General features: G+C 43.0%; 1 protein-coding gene across 1 annotated transcript in view; it reads right to left on the bottom strand.

Annotated features, from left to right (window-relative positions):
- Positions 1-9738: 9738 nt before the first annotated feature.
- LOC140729829 (uncharacterized) overlaps positions 9739-20470 on the bottom strand; it is a 239444-nt gene continuing 228712 nt past the window's right edge. The window contains exons 95-96 of the mRNA XM_073050042.1: positions 17919-18036; positions 9739-10375 (exon numbers count right to left, since the gene is read on the bottom strand). Of these exons, the coding sequence (XP_072906143.1) occupies positions 10180-10375; positions 17919-18036 (314 nt within the window). The 3' untranslated portion in view covers positions 9739-10179. The remainder of the gene's footprint in view (positions 10376-17918; positions 18037-20470) is intronic.

Below are 20470 nucleotides of genomic sequence, written 5' to 3' on the forward strand. Positions count from 1 at the left end.
CAACTTCGTCAAACAGGTCTGCCAAACCAGACAGATCATCCATGTCCAACTCTGGACCTCTTAACCACTCTAACGGTTCCTCATCTTTATTTTCTGCCTCTAGACCCTTGCTCCTCACTAAGGGTAGATCTACCTCCTCTCCCTTACCCTCTTTCACTGTACTACTCTTCGTTTTACCACCCTCTAAACTCTCATGGCACAGGGTCGGTAAAAACGTCTCGGCCAAATCGAAACTGGCCAGATTTAAACTGCTCTCTGTCACAGCTGCCTCTCTCGACAGGCTGCGAGTGACCGCGCATGCGGCATAGCTCTTGGAAGCTAGGGGCGGAGCTTCAACACTCACAGGCTGGTTTATCAGCGTCATGGTTGCCCAAACCTTACCCCCGGCTAAATCGTTACCAAGAAGGACGTCCACATCAGTTCTTGGGAATTCTGAGGGCACCCCTATTTCAACTGGTCCAGACACCAGCTCACAATTCATAATGACGTTATGTAAGGGCACCATTTCTATCCTTTTATTTATTCCCTTCACCGCTACCATACCCATTTTTCGACCAAATTCTAGTACCTTACTGCTGATCAATGAAAGCTCAGCCCCCGTGTCTCCCCAGATTCGTACGGGAATTGGTGGGTCCCCCTTCCTCAAAGACATGGTTCCGTGTGACAGACAAATCTCAGACTCTTCTCGTACTCTGTCTACCTGGGGCTCTCTTGTCGATTTTCTGATTACCACGGCACATCCGATAGGGCCTGCTGCTTTCCCTTTTCCCATCTCCCTCCTCAGAGCAAAGCACCGAGATGCAACATGCCCACTCTTCCCACAATTAAAACAGGTCAAGCCCGGAAATCTCTGGCCGCCTGGCCTTTCCCCCTCAACCTTACCACTAGCTCCCGGCGGGACCTCTGCCTCAGCCGGTGGACTTTCTCGATCGTTCCCACAGTCTCTAGGGGAACTTTTATTCGAGGAAAACTTTGCCTTGTGGGTTAGGGCATATTCGTCTGCGAATCTAGCAAATTCTGAGATGGACTTATTCGGCTTCTCATTCAAATACATCCGGATCTCCTCCGGAATACAGCCTTTAAATTCCTCAATCAACATTAACTCCCTGAGACGCCCATAATCCTCATCCACTATTTCTGCGGTGCACCAACGGTCCAAGAGCACACCCTTCTCATGGGCAAACTTGGTATACGTCTGATTCCACCCTTTCCGTAAATTTCTGAACTTTTGTCTATACGCTTCAGGTACCAGCTCGTAACCCCGGAGAATGGCCGCCTTTACTTTGTCATAACTCTCCTCCTCTCCCTCCTCCATGGACAACACCGCATATGCCCACTGTGCCTTCCCTTTTAACACACTTTGTAACAACGCCACCCACTGTGCTCTGGGCCACTTCTGATTCACTGCCATCTTTTCAAAAAGCAAGAAATAACTATCAATATCCATCTCCTCGAACGGGGGTACTAACCTCAACGCCCGACTAACATCAAACCGCTCCTCTCGGCCTGACCCCTGACCGCGTTGCTCTTGCTTCAACTTCTCCATCTCCAAGTCATGTTTCCTCTGTCTCTCTGCCTCCCTCTCCTTCTCGGCCCTTTCCCTCTCCTTCTCAGCTCGTTCCTTCTCCTTCTCAGCTGCTTCCAGCTCTTTTAACTGAAGTTCATGCTCTCTTTGCTTCTCTAACTCCTTTAGCTGGAGCACATGCTCCCTTTGTTTGTCGGCCCTTTCTCTCTCTCTCTCTCTTTCTCGGCTGCTTCCAGCTGCTTCCAGCTGCTTTACCTTAATTTCATGTTCCAACCTTAATTTCTCCAATTCTAAAAGAGCCGTCCCACTAGCTGGTACCTTTTCAGGGATATTTTCCAATACCTCAGCTGCAAACACATTCTTCTCGATGTAATACTGAGTTATTGCCCTTCGCACCTCCCGCTTTTTCACTGACGACCTCACCTCTGCGAGGTTTAACCCCTTTGCCAAATTTACCAAGTCTGATTTGGTGGCCGCCTCTAGCGCCTCCAGAGTCGGGTTTTTTATAAATTCATCCACATCCATCTTTGCTGGTTTCCCGTCTGGCTACCCGCGTACCAGATCCAAGTTTGGACTTACAAGCCCGATTCACTGGCCTCCCAATTTGGTGTCAAATCCAGGATGAGCCCCTAATTTTGTTATGTACCCCGTAACTGGGTCACTTACCAGCAAAGATAGAGAGGTCCGTTGAAGTCTGATGGTACTATTTTTAAAAGTCTTTATTTATAAAGGGGCACAAAAATAAGATTAATACAAACATTCAGATAATATACGTCATCAATACTCAATCTAAAAGCGCGGGTATAGTAATAATCATCAATAAGAAATAACTCTATCGTTTGTCTAGGGGTTACTGTATTGTCCGATGAAGAAATAAAAGTCAGTTGTCCTTAAAGATGCAGCTCTTTTGGGTTGTAGAGAGAGACAGTCTTAAACTTGCCCGTGTCTTTTATGAGGCCGATCCATTGAGTCGGGGGAGTTGGTTCCCCATTATTAGTTCAAAAATCGTTGTCCGTGGTACCAGCCACCGGGTCCCAGGCAAGGGAACCGAACGCACGTGGCTTCCTTCAAATGGCTTCCCGCTATTACGGGATCGCTAGCGTTTCTTCTGGTGCGTCTCTACAGCCCCTCTTTTATCTTGACTCGCAGGGTAGTAGATGTCAATCAGGTTGGGGGTGATGCAATCTCTCCCTCAACCAGCCCAGCTTGCACCTAGCATAGTCCCCAATCCACAAATGTGTCTCCAAGAGATAATGGCTAATGTCGCGTCATTTTGCATCGCTGGGGAATGAGGCATTTGGCACGTCTCTCTCCCATTTCCTGGGTCCACTGACCCAACCCACTAGTGCCCTTGCGATTCTCACAAAGGAGGGGGCTGCGGGCATAACACCAGCTACCTCGTCTTCAGCACTATCATTCGCCTTTCCTACGATACTTCTTGGATTGAAATACAAGCAGCTCGAGACACTAGTTGCACCTTGCTCAATCTTTTGATTCCTAACTTTGTCTGAGGTCTTATCAATATCTGCCTCCACAACCTCTCCACTAACTGTTCTGACACTCTGATTCCCATCCCTTTGCAACTCAAATTTAAACCCTACCTTTAAGCATTAACAAACCTTCCCTCTAGGATATTAGTCCCACACCAGTTCAGGTGCAAACCCTCCCTTCTGTACAGGTCTCACTTTCCCTGAAAGAGAGCCCAATAATCCAAAAAGCTTATGCCCTCCCTCCTACACCAACTCCTTAGCCACATGTTAAACTGTATAATCTTCCTGTTCTGGCCTCACCTTACACCAACTTGACAGGGACTTTGCATGGACCCTCCTGGCTTTTCTAATTCCCTTCTTCAGTGTTTTACCGGCTTCTTTTATAATCCTCATGTGTTCCGTTTGATCCTAACTTCCAAAGCTTTTGGTGTAGAAGGGAGCTTTACATACTTTCTCTTTTCCCCTTTGACTAAATTCATCACCTCTCTGGACATCCAATAGTCTCTTACCTTTCCATACTTCCTTCCTTCTAACAAGAACATACCTGTCCTATTCTCTGTACAATTGGTCATTAAACACCCTCCACATATCTGCTATTAACTTTCCAGAGAAAAGGTGTTCCGAATTAACTTTCCTTAGTTCCTTCCTCATGTGCTTATAATTATGAGGGGTATAGATAGGGTGCAAGCATCCACTGCATCCATCCAATGCAAGCAGGCTTTTCCCACTGAGTTGGTTGGGACTACAACCACAATTCATGGCTTAAGGGTGAAAGGTGAGAAGTTTAATGGAAACATGATGGGAAATTCCTTCACTCAGAGGGTGTCTCATGGGAGTTTGGAATTAGCTGTCAGGACAATTGGTGCATGTGAGCTCAATTTCAATGTTTAAGAGAAATTTGGATAGGTATATGGATAGTAAGGAATATGGAGGGCTATGGTGCTGGTGCTAGGCAGTCTGAATGGTTTCAGTTTGGACTAGAAGAGACAAAGGGCCTGTTTCTCTGCTGTACTTCTCTATGACTCTAATTTATATGACAGTGGCAATTAAGGCTAACAAGTGATATGCAGATATATAACAAATCTTCACAGAATGTACAGTAATGGTTCCAGAGCCAGAAACAAGCATTTATATTTTGCTCAAAAATTGTAGGTGGTAACTTGTTTTAAACACTTTTATATTTGGTATCTATTTGAATGTGCTGCTTATACCAATGGAAGTTACATTTGTATAACAAATAAACTAACGAGTGTTACCAGAGCATCATACATACTTTACCACTTTCCTGAAAATAGCTATGAGGTAAGTTGTTGTAAATGACTAACTTTTAAGCTCTCTTCTCTGTTTTTTTTTCTGTTGTCACTTGCTACTCTCCTTTTCTAATAGCTTTTCCAATCATACATACATCGTAAATGGTAGGGCATTGAAGAATGCAGTAGAACAGAGTGATCTAGGAATAATGGTGCATAGTTCCCTGAAGGTGGAATCTCATGTGGATAGGGTGATGAAGAAAGCTTTTGGTATGCTGGCCTTTATAAATCAGAGAATTGAGTATAGGAGTTGGGATGTAGTGTTAAAATTGTACAAGGCATTGGTAATGCCGAATTTGGAGTATTGTGTACAGTTCTGGTCACCAAATTATAGGAAAGATATCAACAAAATAGAGAGAGTACAGAGAAGATTTACTAGAACGTTACCTGGGTTTCAGCACCTAAGTTACAGGGAAAGGCTGAACAAGTTTGGTCTTTATTCTTTGGAGCGTAGAAGATTGAGGGGGGACTTGATAAAGGTATTTAAAATAATGAGGGGGATAGATTGAGTTGATGTGGATAGGCTTTTTCCATTGAGAGTAGGGGAGATTCAAACAAGAGGACATGATTTGAGAGTTAGTGGGCAAAAGTTTAAGGGTAACACAAAGGGGAATTTCTTTACTCAGAGAGTGGTAGCTGTGTGGAATGAGCTTCCAGTAGAAGTGGTAGAGGCAGGTTCGGTATTGTTATTTAAAGTAAAATTGGATAGGTATATGGACAGAAAAGGAATGGAGGGTTATGGGCTGAGTGCGGGCCAGTGGGACTAGGCGAGTGTAAGCATCGGCATGGACTAGAAGGGCCAAGATGGCCTGTTCCGTGCTGTAATTGTTAAATGGTTATATGGTTATAAGTAGGTACAGAGGAAATGTCAGGGGTAATATTTTTATGCAGAGAGTGGTGAGTGTGTGGAATGGACTGCCGGCGATGGTGGTGGAGACGGAAACGATAGGGTCTTTTAAGAGACTCCTGGATGGATACATGGAGCTTAGAAAAATAGAAGGCTATTAGTAAGCATAGGTAGTTCTAAGGTAAGCGCATGTTCGGCACAGCTTTGTGGGCCAAAGGGCCTGTATTGTGCTGTAGGTTTTCTATGTTCCTATGCTTAATATTATCATGCTTAATAAAATGATTCTGTAGCAACAAGTTTTATGTCTCATTGTTAATTTCTGAAAGAACCTCAGATCAAACACATCAGAATCTAATATGTCAAATTTGGATTTGCCTACAAACAGCTGTTCCCAATTAACTCTCTTTATCTTCCAATTTCTCATAAGTCTTACCCCAATGTAATAGTCTCCTGAAGGAGACATTTCTTATCCTCATCTAAAGCTATCTTAAATCATAAGAAGTTGTGTTACTGTTTTCAAAATGTTCCCCCACTGAGTTGTCAGACTCTTGACTTGCCATACAATACCTAACTGCATACAGTGTAATCCTAGACCTCAGATGGTCATTCATACTCCAGTTCTGCACCTTTTCTAACCTGGTATATCTTTCAACATAGTCCACTGATTCCCTGCCCTGCTCTAAAGAATTTATTTTCTCTCCATGCCACAGGTGAACTACCTTCTCTCCTCCTTTCACTAGTGCGGTGGTGACATGTTATTGGAATGCAATTTTGTCACAATGAATCACTTCAAGGTCCTATCATTGCACAGTATGGTTTAGCCTGATCAGGTATTTCTCATTTTCTCATCCCTGATAGCAATCTTTTTCTGTAAACTTGACTGCCAATACAGTGACGAGTGCGATGTGATTCTGACTGTTCTTAACACTTCCTCCCTGACGACCATCAGGGCCCCAAACAGTCCTTCCAGGTGAGGCAACATTTCACCTGTGAGTCTGTTGGGGTCATGTACTGTGTCCAGTGCTTCCACTGTGACTTCCTGAATATCGGTGAGACCCGACGTAGATTGGGAGACCACTTTGCTGAGCACCTATGCTCTGTCCACCAGAAGAAGTGGGATCTCCTAGCAGCCACCCATTTGAATTCCACTTCTCATTCCCATTCCAATGTGCCAATCCATGGCATCCTCCACTGTCAAGATGTGACCACAATCAAATTGGAAGAACAACACCTACATTCTGTCTTTGCAGCCTCCAACCTGATAGCATGAACGTTGATTTCTTGAACTTCCAGTAATCTCGACCCCCACTCATTCACCATTCGCCGTACCTTTTTCCCTCTCTCACTTTATCTCCTTGTCTGTCCATCGCCTCCCTCTGGTGCTCCTCTCCCATTTTCTTTCTTCCATGGCCTTCTGTTTTCTCCTATCAGATGCTCCCTACTCCAGCCCTGTATCTCTTTCACCAAACAACTTCCCAGACCTTTACTTCATCCCTCTGCCTCCGGTCTGACTGATCACCCTGTGTTTCTCTCTCCCCTACCTCCACCTTTTAAAATCTACTCCTCACCTTCTATTTCTTCAGTGCTGCTGAAGGGTATCGTCCCAAAACATTGACTGTACTTTTTTTCATAGATGCTGCCTGGACTGCTGAATTCCTCAAGCATTTAGGGTGTGTTGCTTGGTGCAAATCATGGGCTGCATGGGGATTGTTGAGACACCTTAGGGAATACTGGCAAGCCCCGGCAGTAGTTGTGGGAAAAATGTGAAATTATCCATTTTAGTAAAAGAAATGGCAAAACAGTTTTTTTTCCCAGTTGAATTTGTTGATGTTGAGAGGGAACTGGGTATCCAGCACATGAAATCACTGAAGACATAAGATATAAGACACTGGATCAGAATGAGGGCTTTTGGCACATTGAGTCTGCTTCATGGCAGATTTGTTATCCCTTTCAACCCCATTCTCCTGTCTTCAGAGAAAGGGTCGGAGGGACCGATTCCATGATGTATCTCTAAATTATAAATAAATAAATATGCATTGACACCTGCTGGCCTGAAATAACTACAGATCAGTGAATTCAGATGAATCAAGGACAGTGGAAGCATACAGACTATTTGACTTTGCTGTTGCCATGAGGTGGAAGGTATGGAGGCTGTCATTTTTTTGAAGAAACTCTGTGTCTTGTGTATTCTGAGATGAAGTTGTTTGGCTTGATCAGTGTTTTAAAGTTGACACAATGATGCTCCGGGTAATCTTTTGCACTAGGGATCATTTCCAAATAAGAAGTTATTTGTGAGGAGTCCATTGGTTGGATATAACATGCAGGTTAGTGACTGTTGCTGTCTGTGTTTGCCCTGTGTCTTTCAAGCTGGTTGCTGATTGAATATAAAAGCAGACACTTTGTGTGCTGGCAGCAATGACTCCATAAGTCTTGCAGATTTGAAATGGGACTACAGGAACATCTGGCCAGCAGAGATTCCTTTATTAACTGGTCATTCCTTTGTTATTCTTTGACTGCTCATGGAGGGTCAGGAATTTATTAGGTGTGCATAGGTATTGGTTGTTTAAGTTCATGTGTCCTTCCATTGAGACAATAAAGGTTCTTGTTAGTAATTACAGACTCTCTCTGGGTCCCCTGATCATTATTTTATAATAATAAATCCCTTACGGGGTGATATTTGTAACACACTCTTACTATTTATCAACCTCTGCTTAGAATATACCCTGGCTAAGGAAATTCTTCATCATCTCTGAATGTCCTTGTATTCTGAGGCTGTACCCTCTGGTCTGAGACTCCTACATTGGAATGTAACTCCTACAGGTTACATTCTCTCTGTCTAGGCATTTCAATATTTAATAGTTTTCAATGAGATCTCACCTGATTCTTCTAAAATCCATTGCTTAACAGGCCCAGAACCATCACACATACGTTCATTCCAGGGAACATTCTCATGAACCTCGCCTGGACCCTCTCCAATATGAGAATATCCTTTCTTAGATAAGAGCTCAAAATTACTCACAATACTGCAAGTATGGTCTTGTCCAATGCCTTATAACACCTCAGCATTACATCCTTGCCTTTATATTCTATTGTCTCAAAATGAATGCTATCATTGCATTTGCTTTCCCTACCACCAACTCAACCTGCAAGTAAAGCTTTATCTAATGCTGCACGAGGACTCCCAAGTCCCTTTGCACCACTGATTTCAGAAGCTTCTTCCCATTTAGAAAATAGTCTATGTCTTTATTCCTTCTACCAAAGTTCATGATCCTACACTTCCCTTCACTGTATTCCATCTACCACTTTGCTCATTCTCCTAATCTGTCTAAGTCCTTCTGCAGACTCCCTGCTTCCTCAACACCATCCGCCCCATCATCTATCTCTGCATTACCTGCAAACTTCATCATCAAATCATTGAAGTATAATATGAAAAGAACACATTTTAATACCAACCCCTGTGGAACACCACTAGTCACTGACAGCCAACCAGAAAAGGCTCCCTTTATTCCCACTCTTTGCCTCTTCTCTTTCCTGAAATACCATGCGCTCTCATATTGCTTAGCAGCCTCATGTGCGACATCTTATCAAAGGCTTTCTGAAAATCCAAGTAAATAATATCCACTGATCTCCTTTGTCTCTCTTGCCTATTATTTTCTCAAAGAATTTCAATAGCAGGTACAGTCAGCAATTGGGAAGATGAATGGTACATTAGTTTTCATTCTAAGCAATTTTGTTGCAAGTTCAAAGATATGAATTAGGCCTTTGTGAGCCAGCACTTAGTAGCATACTGGTCTGCTCTCCCCTTTGAAGGATAGATAACCTTGGAACAGAGGAAGTATAGCAAAGGTTAACCAGATAGATTCAAGGTGTAGGGATTTTTTTCCCCAGAGAGGGCAGAATGGACTGATACTGTCATGTGTCTAAAACAATAAGAGAAGTCCTCAATGAAACATATAAAATTGCTCTGCTGCTTGACAGAAGACATGCAGAGATAATGTTTGCCCTGGCTGGTCTGTCCAGAACCAGGGCTTGCAATCTCAAAGTATTTACCATTCAGAACTCAGTTGGGAATGTAGGTCATTCAGGGGGGGGTGTGAAACCTTTGAAGCGGACTGAGGAGGTTGGGTCCCTCAGATCTTTTGAGATGAAATGACATACATGGAAGAGGTGCTGAAGGATGGTCAGAATACATAGGAAGGATGGCATCTTTTGCAAAATGTAAAGCAGGCCTGAAAGTTAACTGGAGTTTGTTTTCTTTTCTTTTACCTGCTTCTGTAACATCTTCCGTTCTTGAAGCATCAAACTGACCCCTTGAATTCCTGGCTCTGCTTTACACTTGGCAGACTGAGATTTCCATTTTGCAATCTATCCTCCAGCCTCAATTGGAGAATGGTTTATTTGTTGTTGCAGCCAAGAAGAATGTTTGGTTAAATCAGAATCAGATTTGGCCTGTTTTTCATTCTGAAAATTAAAATGAGCCCTGTTACCTTGCCCATACATCATGGAGACGATAATGTCAAATGCAATGTGGCATTGAATTAAAACCAGTCAATGAAAATGCGAACATCAAATGCAGACACATTTTTATTGTAGATCATTATTGCAAACACAAAGAAATAAAATATTTTTGTGGTAATCAAAATGAATGCAGAAACACTAAAGTTGAGATGGCACTTCATTTACAGGTGGCCTGACTGTTGGAGGTTATTAGTGGCCAAGAAAAAAAATATATTATCCCATTACTCAGCAAATACATGAGTGGTTCTGTAACTCAGACTGATGATCAGAAATAAAGTTTCATTTCTTTCTAGCTTAATGGGCCCTATAGAATGGAATGAAAAAATTGTGAATAAACCACATTATAATGTCTTCTTTAAAGAAGGTCGAAACAATGTCTTAGGGTTTCACATCTCATAAATATTTTCTACTTAAACTTCTAATTGATTTTTTATGGTTACCAAGCAAACCTTTGCCCTTATTCTTTCTCTGTATTCTATGGGCTACATCCTAACCCTGAGGCACTGCCATTTGCTTTGTGAGGGGTTCACATTTTGTCGATACACAGCCACACTTGGTTACGTAGGTGTAGGTAAACTCCGTTGTTGCACCACCTGGACACAATAAGGTGATATTTTTCTTGCTGGTTTCCAACTCCTGACAGCAGCTGCATTTGTGTGAAATCATATTTGCTTCAGCAGAGTACCTGTGTAGAACCAAGAGGAAAAAGTAGTTACAATTAAAGACTGCTTAAACAATTGATGATCAAATAATCCATTCATACTATAAAATTGTTCTAGAAATTAGATCCATTTTATGCACAAATTATTTTTCACTATTTCTGGGTGAAATTACATAGAACATAGAATAGTACAGCACAGAACAGGCCCTTCAGCCCACAGTGTTGTGCCGACCCTTAAACCCTGCTTCCCATATAACCCCCCACCTTAAATTCCTCCCTACACCTGTCTAGTAGCATCTTAAATTTCACTAGTGTATCTGCCTCCACCACTGACTCAGGCAGTGCATTCCACAAACCAACCACTCTCTGAGTAAAAAACCTTCCTCTAATATCCCCCTTGAACTTCCCACTCCTTACCTTAAAGCCATGTCCTCTTGTATTGAGTAGTGGTGCCCTGGGAAAGTGGCGCTGGCTGTCCACTCTATCTATTCCTCTTAATATCTTGTATACCTCTATCATGTCTCCTCTCATCCTCCTTCTCTCCAAAGAGTAAAGCCCTAGCTCCCTTAATCTCTGATCATAATGCATACTCTCTAAACCAGGCAGCATCCTGGTAAATCTCCTCTGTACCCTTTCCAATGCTTCCACGTCCTTCCTGCAGTGAGGCGACCAGAACTGGACACAGTACTCCAAGTGTGGCCTAATTAGAGTTTTATAGAGCTGCATCATTACCTTGCTCTATCCATTGACATATGAAAGCTAACACCCCATAAGCTTTCTTAACTACCCTATCTACCTGTGAGGCAACTTTCAGGGATCTGTGGACATGTACCACCTGATCCCTCTACTCCTCCACACCACCAAGTATGCTGCCATTTACTTTGTAATCTGCCTTGGAGTTTGTCCTTCCAAAGTGTACCGCCTCACACTTCTGTGGGTTGAACTCCATCTGCCACTTTTCAGCACACTTCTGCATCCTATCAATGTCTCTCTGCAATCTTCGACAATCCTCTATGCTATCCACAACTCCACCAACCTTTGTGTTGTCTGCAAACTTGCCAACCCACCCTTCTACCCCCACATCCAGGTTGTTAATAAAAAATCACAAAAAGTAGAATCCCAGAAGCGATCCTTGTGGGACACCACTAGTCACAACCCTTCAACCCGAAAGTATTCCCTCCACCACGAGCCTCTGCCTTCTGCAGGCAAGCCAATTCTGAATCCACCTGGCCAAACTTCCCTGGATCCCATGCCTTCTGTCGTTCTGAATAAGCCGACCATGTGGAACCTTGTCAAATGCCTTACTAAGATCCATGTAGATCACATCCACTACACTACCCTCATCTATATGCCTGGTCACCTTCTCAAAGAACTCTATCAGGCTTGTTAGACATGATCTGCCCTTCGCAAAGCCATGCTGTCTGTCCCTGATCAGACCATGATTCTCTAAATGCCCATAGATTCTATCTCTAAGAATCTTTTCCAACAGCTTTCCCACCGCAGACATAAGGCTCACTGGTCTATAATTACCCGGACTATCCCTACTACCTTTTTTGAACAAGGGGACAACATTCGCCTCCTTCCAATCCTCTGGTACCATCCCCATGGATGACGAGGATATAAAGATCCTAGCCAGAGGCTCAGCAATCTCTTGCCTCGCCTCGTGGAGCAGCCTGGGGAATATTCTGTCAGGCCCCAAGGACTTATCTATCCTAATGTATTTTAACAACTCCAACACCTCCTCTCCCTTAATATCAACATTCTCCAGAACATCAACCTCACTCATATTGTCCTCACTGGCATCAAGTTCCCTCTCATTGGTGAATAACAAAGAGAAGTATTCATTGAGGACCTTGCTCACTTCCATAGCCTCCAGGCATATCTTTCCACATTTATCTCTAATCGGTTCTACCTTCACTGCTGTCATCCTTCTGTTCTTCACATAATTGAAAAATGTCTTGGGGTTTTCCTTTACCCTACTCACCAAGGCCTTCTCATGTACCCTTCTTGCTCCTCTCAGCCCCTTCTTAAGCTCCTTTCTTGCTACCCTATATTCCTCAATAGACCTATCTGATCCTTGCTTCCTAAACCTCATGTATGCTGCCTTCTTCCACCTGACTAGATTTTCCACCTCACTTGTAACCCATGCTTCCTTCACCCTACCATTCTTTATCTTCCTCACTGGGACAAATTTATCCCTTACACATGTTTAAGAGATCCTTAAACATTGACCACATGTCCATAGTACATTTCCCTGCAAAACATCATCCCAATTCACACCCGCAAGTTCTAGCCTTATAGCCTCATAACTTGCCTTTCCCCAATTAAAAATTTCCCTGTCCTCTCTGATTCTATCCTTTTCCATGATAATGCTAAAGGCCAGGGAGTGGTGATCACTGTCCCCCAGATGCTCACCCACTGAGAGATCTGTGACCTGACCCAGTTTATTACCTAATACTAGATCTAGTATGGTATTCCCCCATTCGGCCTGTCAACATACTGTGACAGGAATCCATCCTGGGCACACTTAACAAACTCTGCCCCGTCTAAACCATTGGAACTAATCAAGTGCCAATCAATATTAGGGAAGTTAAAGTCACCCATGATAACAACCCCATTATTTTTGCATCTTTCCAAAATCTGTCTTCCAATCTGCTCCTCGGATTCTCTGCTGCTACCAGGGGGCCTACAGAATACTCCCAATAGAGTAATTGCTCACTTCCTGTTCCTGACTTCCACCCATGCTGACTCAAGAGGATCCTGCTACATTACCCACCTTTTCTGTAGCTGTAATAATATCCCTGACCAGTAATGCCACCCTCCTCCCCTTTTTCCCCTTCTCTATCCCTTTTAAAGCACTGAAATCCAGAAATATTGAGAATCCATGCCTGCCCTGGTTCCAGCCAAGTCTCTGTAATGGCCACTATATCATAATTCCATGTATATATCCAAGCTCTCAGTTCATCACTTTTGTTCCTGATGCTTTTTGTATTGAAGTACATGCATTTTAGCCCTTCTACCCTACTACCTTTACACCCTTTATTCTGCTTATCTTTCCTCAAAGCCTCTCTATATATCTTAGATCTGTCTTTACTCCACACACTTCTTCCACTGCTCTGTCGCTCCGGATCCCATCCCCCTTGCAAATTAGTTTAAACCCTCCCAAACCATGCTAGCAAACCTACGTGCAAGGATATTGCTCCCCCTCAAGTTCAGGTGCAACCCATCCAATCGGTACAGAAGAGATACAGAAGTACCTTCCCCAGAAGAGATCCCAATGATCCAAAAATCTAAAACCCTGTCCCTTGCACCAACTCCTCTGCCACGCATTCAACTGCTATCTCCTCCAATTTTTACCATCACTATCACGTAGCACTGGCAGCAATCCTGAGAACGCCACTCTTGAGGTCCTGTCCTTCAGCCTTCTGCCTAGTTCCCAAAACTCACACTTTAGAACCTCATCCCTCTTCCTGCCTATATTGTTGGTACCAACATATATCACGACTTCTGATTGCTTTCCCTCTCGTACCAGGATGTCATGCACACGGTCAGAGACATACCGAACTCTGGCACCCGGGAGGCAACAAATCATGCAGGTGTCCTTCTCATGTCCACAAAATCTCCTGTCTGCTCCCCTGACTATAGAGTCCTCAATGATGACAGCTCTCCTCTTCTCCGTCCCAGTCTTCTGCACCACAGGGTCAGACTCATTGCCAGAAGTTCCTGCCACCATGGCTCACCCCTGGTCAGTTGTCCCCACCAACAGTGTCCAGGACGGTATACTTATTATTCAGGGGAATGGCTACAGGGGTGCTCTGCACTACCTGTCTACTCACCTTCGCTTTCCCCCCTCTGACTGTCACCCGACCTGTTTCCAGCAGTCTAGGTGTGACTACCTCCCTGTAGCTCTCATCTATGACTGCCTCATTCTCCCTTATGAGTTGAAGGTCATTTAGCTGCTGCTCCAGATTCCTTGCACAGTCTTCCACATCACCCAGCCACATGCACTTCTGGCAGATGTGACTCTGCAGGAGAGGGGAGTTCCCCAAGACTGCCACATCTCACATGAGAGGCACATCACTGTCTCAGGAAGCATTGTAAAGCCTAACTGGGAGCAAGCTCGTCCTCCACCTCTTCTCTTTGAAGCCTCTTGAGTCAAAGCCTCAAAGCTCCACTCCTTCACTGGCCCACTCACTCACTATTACACCGAATATAAATTGACCTGGTAAATCAGTTCACTGTTACTCATAATGATTCTAACATTTTCTGGGTGCCAATTGTGCACCCAATGATATTCCACATGCAAACTAGAGATTGTGGGTGAAACTCGTGACTTTTAGTTTCACCAAAAAAGCAGAGGGTACATCCTCAGAATAGAAGTTATATGCCCTAGAACAGAGATAAGGGAGAATTTCTTTAGCTCAAGTGTGGTGAATCTGTGGAATTCATTGCCACAGATGGCTGTGGAGCCCAGGTCATTGGAAATATTTGATGGGCCAAATGGCCTAATAATGCTCCTATGCCTTAATGGCTCCTATGCCATTTAACCCAGTTTACTGTAGCATTACAAAAGTAGTCACAATGCAACCATTGAAACTTGTGCTGGTGCAACTATCTAAAACTTCAATCTTTCAAACTCTCTTCTATGTTAACAAGATCTTAGTGGGAAGTTTCTGCTTTAGTACTGTAACTTCCCTGTATTACAGCAGGAACTCTTTATACATGTACTAAAGCTGCTTGTGCTGCACTTTCATCATTGTCAAATACTCAAAACGTCAGCGGTCCTGAGGGAGTTCCTGGCTCTTACACCAGTTCTCACATTGCACATCTAACAGGCAAATGGCTTGCTTCATTCCCCATCAACATCAGTTAGAATGTGTAACCCTACTGCTGTTAGAGTGTGCGACCCTACCGCAGTTAGTGAGTGACTCTACCGCTGTTAGTGAGTGACCCTACCGCTGTTAGAATGTGTGACCCTACTGCTGCTAGAATGTGTGACCCTACCACTGTTAGAGTGTGTGACCCTACCGCGAGGACAATGCAAACCCAAATAAAAAAATCCTGAATTGAGAGTTGAGCTGATCTGCTGTAGAATCTCTCAGATTTCAATTTCTTACTGGTTACTCTCTGGTCCCTTTGCTTTCTAAAATGATTTTCCACTCTAGCAGTGAGAGCATGCACAATGACAACACCAAAAGCACTGATTCAGGTTTTGTGGAAACCAACCACAAACAAAAGGCTCTATTTTAAGAGTACTTCCAAAGGGATTGTGGGATATCTAAACCAACTAAACTCAGCTGCACTTCATGTGTACCTATTTTTTAATCTCGCCATTTCTCTGCCTTTAGTTGATTTCTTTTGGGTAAATACACAAATTCAACTCCAAACTCAAAGCTTCTCTTCCCAATGGTCTCACTTTGTCCACACTGACAGCAAACTCTCAGATCTTCAGAACTTTCACTGCAAGTTAGATGCTCCTTCTTGAATCAGCACTCGAATGCTCACCGTGTGTTTGTGCGTGTGTGTGTGTGTGTATGTGCGTGAGTCTGTGTGTGTGTGAGTGTGTCTGTGTGCATGTGCATGTGTGTGCTCTAACTCTTTATTCTGCATTTTTGTTGGGCAATTCACAGTGGCCAATTTACCCAACCAAGACTGGAGCACCCAGGGGAGACACACTGGGTGAACTTGGGAATGTGCAAAGTACACATGGACAGCAACTGAGGACAGGATCAAATCAGATCCTCTAGGTGAGGAAGAAAATGGCATGTTGGCTTAGGTTGCATAGGGTGGGAGCTGGTGTTGCTGTGGTTGCACCTGGAGGACTATGCACAAGTTTTTGAGAAAGGATACATGAGGTAGGAGTCAGGCCAGAAGTAATATTCCAGAGGTGGGAGAGTTGTTTTGTCATAGACGGCTAAAACATTAGGCCTATACTCTCTGGATGGAGTACAGAGCCCATTGAATCATAAAAGATCCCAAGGGATATTGAGATGTGTTCAACAGGAAATATTTTAAAAATATTTGGGGACAGCATTTTAAAACTGGAGGGGGACTAATATCCTTTTGTGAAGATTTGCTGGTGCTGCTCTGGGAGGTTTAAGCTAGAGCTACAGGGGATGGGAACCAAAGTGCCAGGGCAGATAATTCAGTGTTTTTGGGGAAAGTTGCTGTTAAGCCTAAATACAATGACAGGCAACAAAACATAAAGCATAAAAGAAATAATGTTCTGAGTTGTGCTTATTTCAGTGCTAGGTAAGGCAGGCGAGCTCAGAGTGTGGATCAGAACATGGAATTATGACATTGGAGCAATTTGTGAGATTTGATTGCAGGCAAAGCAGGACTAGCAGCTCAATGGTTCAAGGTTCTGTTGTTTTAGACATGATAGAGCAGGAGAGATTAAAGTGGGAAAGGTGGCATTATTAGTCAGGGAAAATGTCACAGCAAGGCTTGGACAGAACAGGCTGGAGAGCTTGTCTACAGTAGCTATATGGGTGGAACTAAAGAATAAGAAAGGAATGGGCACATTAATTATATTACAGACAATTATATTACAGACAACCTAATAGTCAGCTGGATTTAGAGGAGCAAATTTGTAGAGATCACAATTTGTTGTCAGAAACATAAGGTTATTATAGTAGGTGATTTTAACTTTCCACATACTGACTGGGACTCTCATACTGTAAAAGGACTAGATAGGATAGAATTCATGTTCAGCAAAGTTTCCTTCATCAGAACGTAGACGTCTCAACTAGAGGGAGTGTGATACTAGGTCTCCTACTATGGAATGAAACAGGACAGGTGACCAAAGTTTGAGTAGGGGAACACTTTTGATCAGGTGGTTAGATTCCTTCAGTTTAAATGTGATTTTGGAGAAAGATAGGTCTTGTCCTTAGTTTGAGTTTCTAAATTGAAGAAAGGCCGATTTTGATGGTATCAGGAAGGATGATACTGCAAGTATGGATTGTGCCAGGTTGTTTTCAGGAAATGAGGAGCTTGGTAAGTGAGAAGTCTTTGGAAGGGCAATTTTGAGAATACAGAGTTTGTCAAAATACAGAACCTTGGTTTTTGAGAGATATTGAGTAAGAGGATGGAGGAAGTGCATAGCAGGAAAAATTAAGTTATTTGAAGAGTATAAAAAAAGCAAGGGAAATCAGGAGAATCAAAAGTTGCAAGAGGTTACTCTAGCAGGCAGGGTGAAGGAGAATTCCAGGGCTTTGACAGATAAAATAAGAGCAAAAGGATAGCATTGAACAAAATTGGTCCTGTTGAATATCACCATGGTCATCTATGCATGAAGCCAAAAGAGATAGGGAACTTTTGCATCTGTGTTGACTCAGAAGATGGACACAGAGCCTATAGAACTGAATCAAAACAGCAATGAAATTAACTGTATATGGATTAGAAGTTAAAGTGGACATTGATAATCCTTTGTAACATTGGGGAATTGAGGTTCTGGGGAACTGACACAGAAAAGTGATGGCATGTAGGGAAGGCCACCCTGATCACATTGAATGGTGGTGGGGCAATTTTGGAGGTAAGGTTGCTGAGTTTTGCAGTTTATACGTACACTGAAGATGTCATACAGCGGCCACCACAAGAGATCATTGGCACTTCCTGTTTTGATTGACATCCCTGATGAGTGATGTAGGTGATGTTCTTGGTAACACTGCATTCCTTTGGAGTACCTGAAAATGAATCAGAATTGAATTTCTTAAAGATTAGTGAATTTCAGTCAGATTTTCAAATTATTTCATTCATTTCAGGGAAGAGTTTTGTATGAGAATATTGTCTGATTTTATACTGGTTTGGTGCATTACTTTATAGAGATTTAATTTGTGGAGAAGCATAAGAAATCCATTTCTCTTCCATCGATATCTACACACACTGAGTTCTTCTGGTAGCTCGGAGTGATGCAACTCCACAGAAAGGAAAGGTTATGGTGTATTTGGAGCAGACTAGCAGTATTTATTTTGTTATAATTATCTCTATCAATATCTTAGTTGAGATTTAGTTAAAGGACAAGTACGAAAGTTGTTACAAAAATTGTTACAGTAATTATTAAAAGAAGCTGAAGGAAAAATATACACTGAGTACTATTACTAACGGCAGAACTCGTTTGCATTTAACAAAATACACAAGCTCTCAGTTATCTGAGGATTATAGAAACATAGAAAACCTACAGCACAATACAGGCCCTTTGGCCCACAAAGTTGTGCCGAACATGTCCCTACCCTAGAAATTACTAGGCTTACCCATAGCCCTCTATTTTTCTAAGTTCCATGTACCCATCCAAAAGTCTCTTAAAAGACCCTATCGTATCCACCTCCACCACCATTGCTGGCAGCCCATTCCACGCACTCACTACTCTCTGCGTAAAAAACTTACCCCTGACAGCTCCTCTGTACCTACTCCCCAGCACCTTAAACTTGTGTCCTCTTGTAGCAACCACTTCAGCTCTTGGATAAAGCCTCTGACTATCCACACGATCAATGCCTCTCATCATGGGTCAATGTTATTTTTCAATCAAGATTTCTAAAACTGGTTATAGAAACTGGTTATATGATCTGGTTGTTATCATATAGCACTGTTTGGATCTTGATGTGTATAAAATGGCCGGCACAGCTCCTGATACCTCAAAAATGCTTCATTATTTGTGCAGAGTCTTAGCTTCTCCCTTTAATGAACTGCCTTTTGCATGACCACTCCTGAAATAGATTTGCGCAACCTTATCTTTTTATAAGGGGTTTTGTTTCAACTAATCTTTCAATATCAATTACTTTTCTAAATTGAAAAAATTCACCAAAGTGTTTAACAATTAAAAAATGCACTTTCACAATAGCCTTGATAGTTTCACAGCCATTTATTAACTTGTAAACTGCATTCACTATTTTGAGGACAATTTGTATTCAACTGGTCCTCCAGGCAGTGATAACATCTGCTTCAGATATATTGATCGATGCATAAATGTTGATCACATGCTTCATCAATAATGGCATTGGATACTTTAAATGAAAAACATTGCTTGCTGGGTATTGGGAATAGGCACCATTATATCCAAGTGTATGTTTTTACCACTGAGAGTCCTGGCTATGTTCTCTAACCACACTGTTACTCATTGCACACACTGACCATGTGATAGTGATGAAATCAAGCACAAAATCTGAACAGACTCAAACAATGTGCTACCATGCCATGCTCACATTTTAACCTGCCTATGTTCAACATTAATCGCTGCTGTAACCGTGGTGAGATCTGTGATCTGTGCCACAATGAATGCCTGATTGGGCAATCCACTTAATTAGTTCTTAACAGGGGCTTCATTCATCACTGTCTTCTGTCAGGCCCTTGAAATGCAACAAGTTATTTTGTCCATTTGGCCCATCAATTCCTCCCTGCCATTTTGTCATGGTTGATCCACTTTCCTTTCAGTACCAATATCCTGATGCCCTGACTAATTAATAATCTATCAAGCTTGGCCTTAAATACACATAAAGACTTAGGATCCACAGCTGCCTGAGGCAACAGATTCAACCAACACACACAAAATGTTGGAGGAACTAAGCAGGCCAAGCAGCATCTGTGTACAGTTGCCATTTTGGGCTGAGACCCTTCATCAGGACTGGAGAAAAAAAGCTGAGGAGTAGATTTAAAAGATGGGCGAAGGGGAGAGAAAAACATCAGATGACAGATGAAACATGGCTGGGGAGGGAGGAAGTGAAGAGCTGGGAAGTTGATTGATGAAAGGGACAGAAGGCAGAGCTTGACTGGTGTTGCAAGGGAATGGGAAGTGGAATTAAAATGGATAGCCACTGATAGATCCTGCTTGTTCTGGCAGTGTAGATGCTTGGCAAAGTGTTCATCGGGACATACCGATATACCGGAGGCCACACCAGCAGCACCAAACACAGTAAATGACACCAACAGACTCACAGATGAAGTGTTGCCTCACCTGGAAGGACATTTAGGGCCCTGAATGGTAGTGAGGGAGGAGGTGTAGGGTCAGGTATAGCATTTGTTCCACTTGCAAGGATAGGTTCCAGGAGGGAGATGACTGGGGAGGGATGAATAGACAAGGGAGTCATGTAGGGAGCGATTCCTGTGGAAAGCAGAAGTGGGGGA

This window comes from Hemitrygon akajei, chromosome 6 (assembly GCF_048418815.1).
Source record: "Hemitrygon akajei chromosome 6, sHemAka1.3, whole genome shotgun sequence".
Lineage (NCBI taxonomy): Eukaryota > Metazoa > Chordata > Chondrichthyes > Myliobatiformes > Dasyatidae > Hemitrygon > Hemitrygon akajei.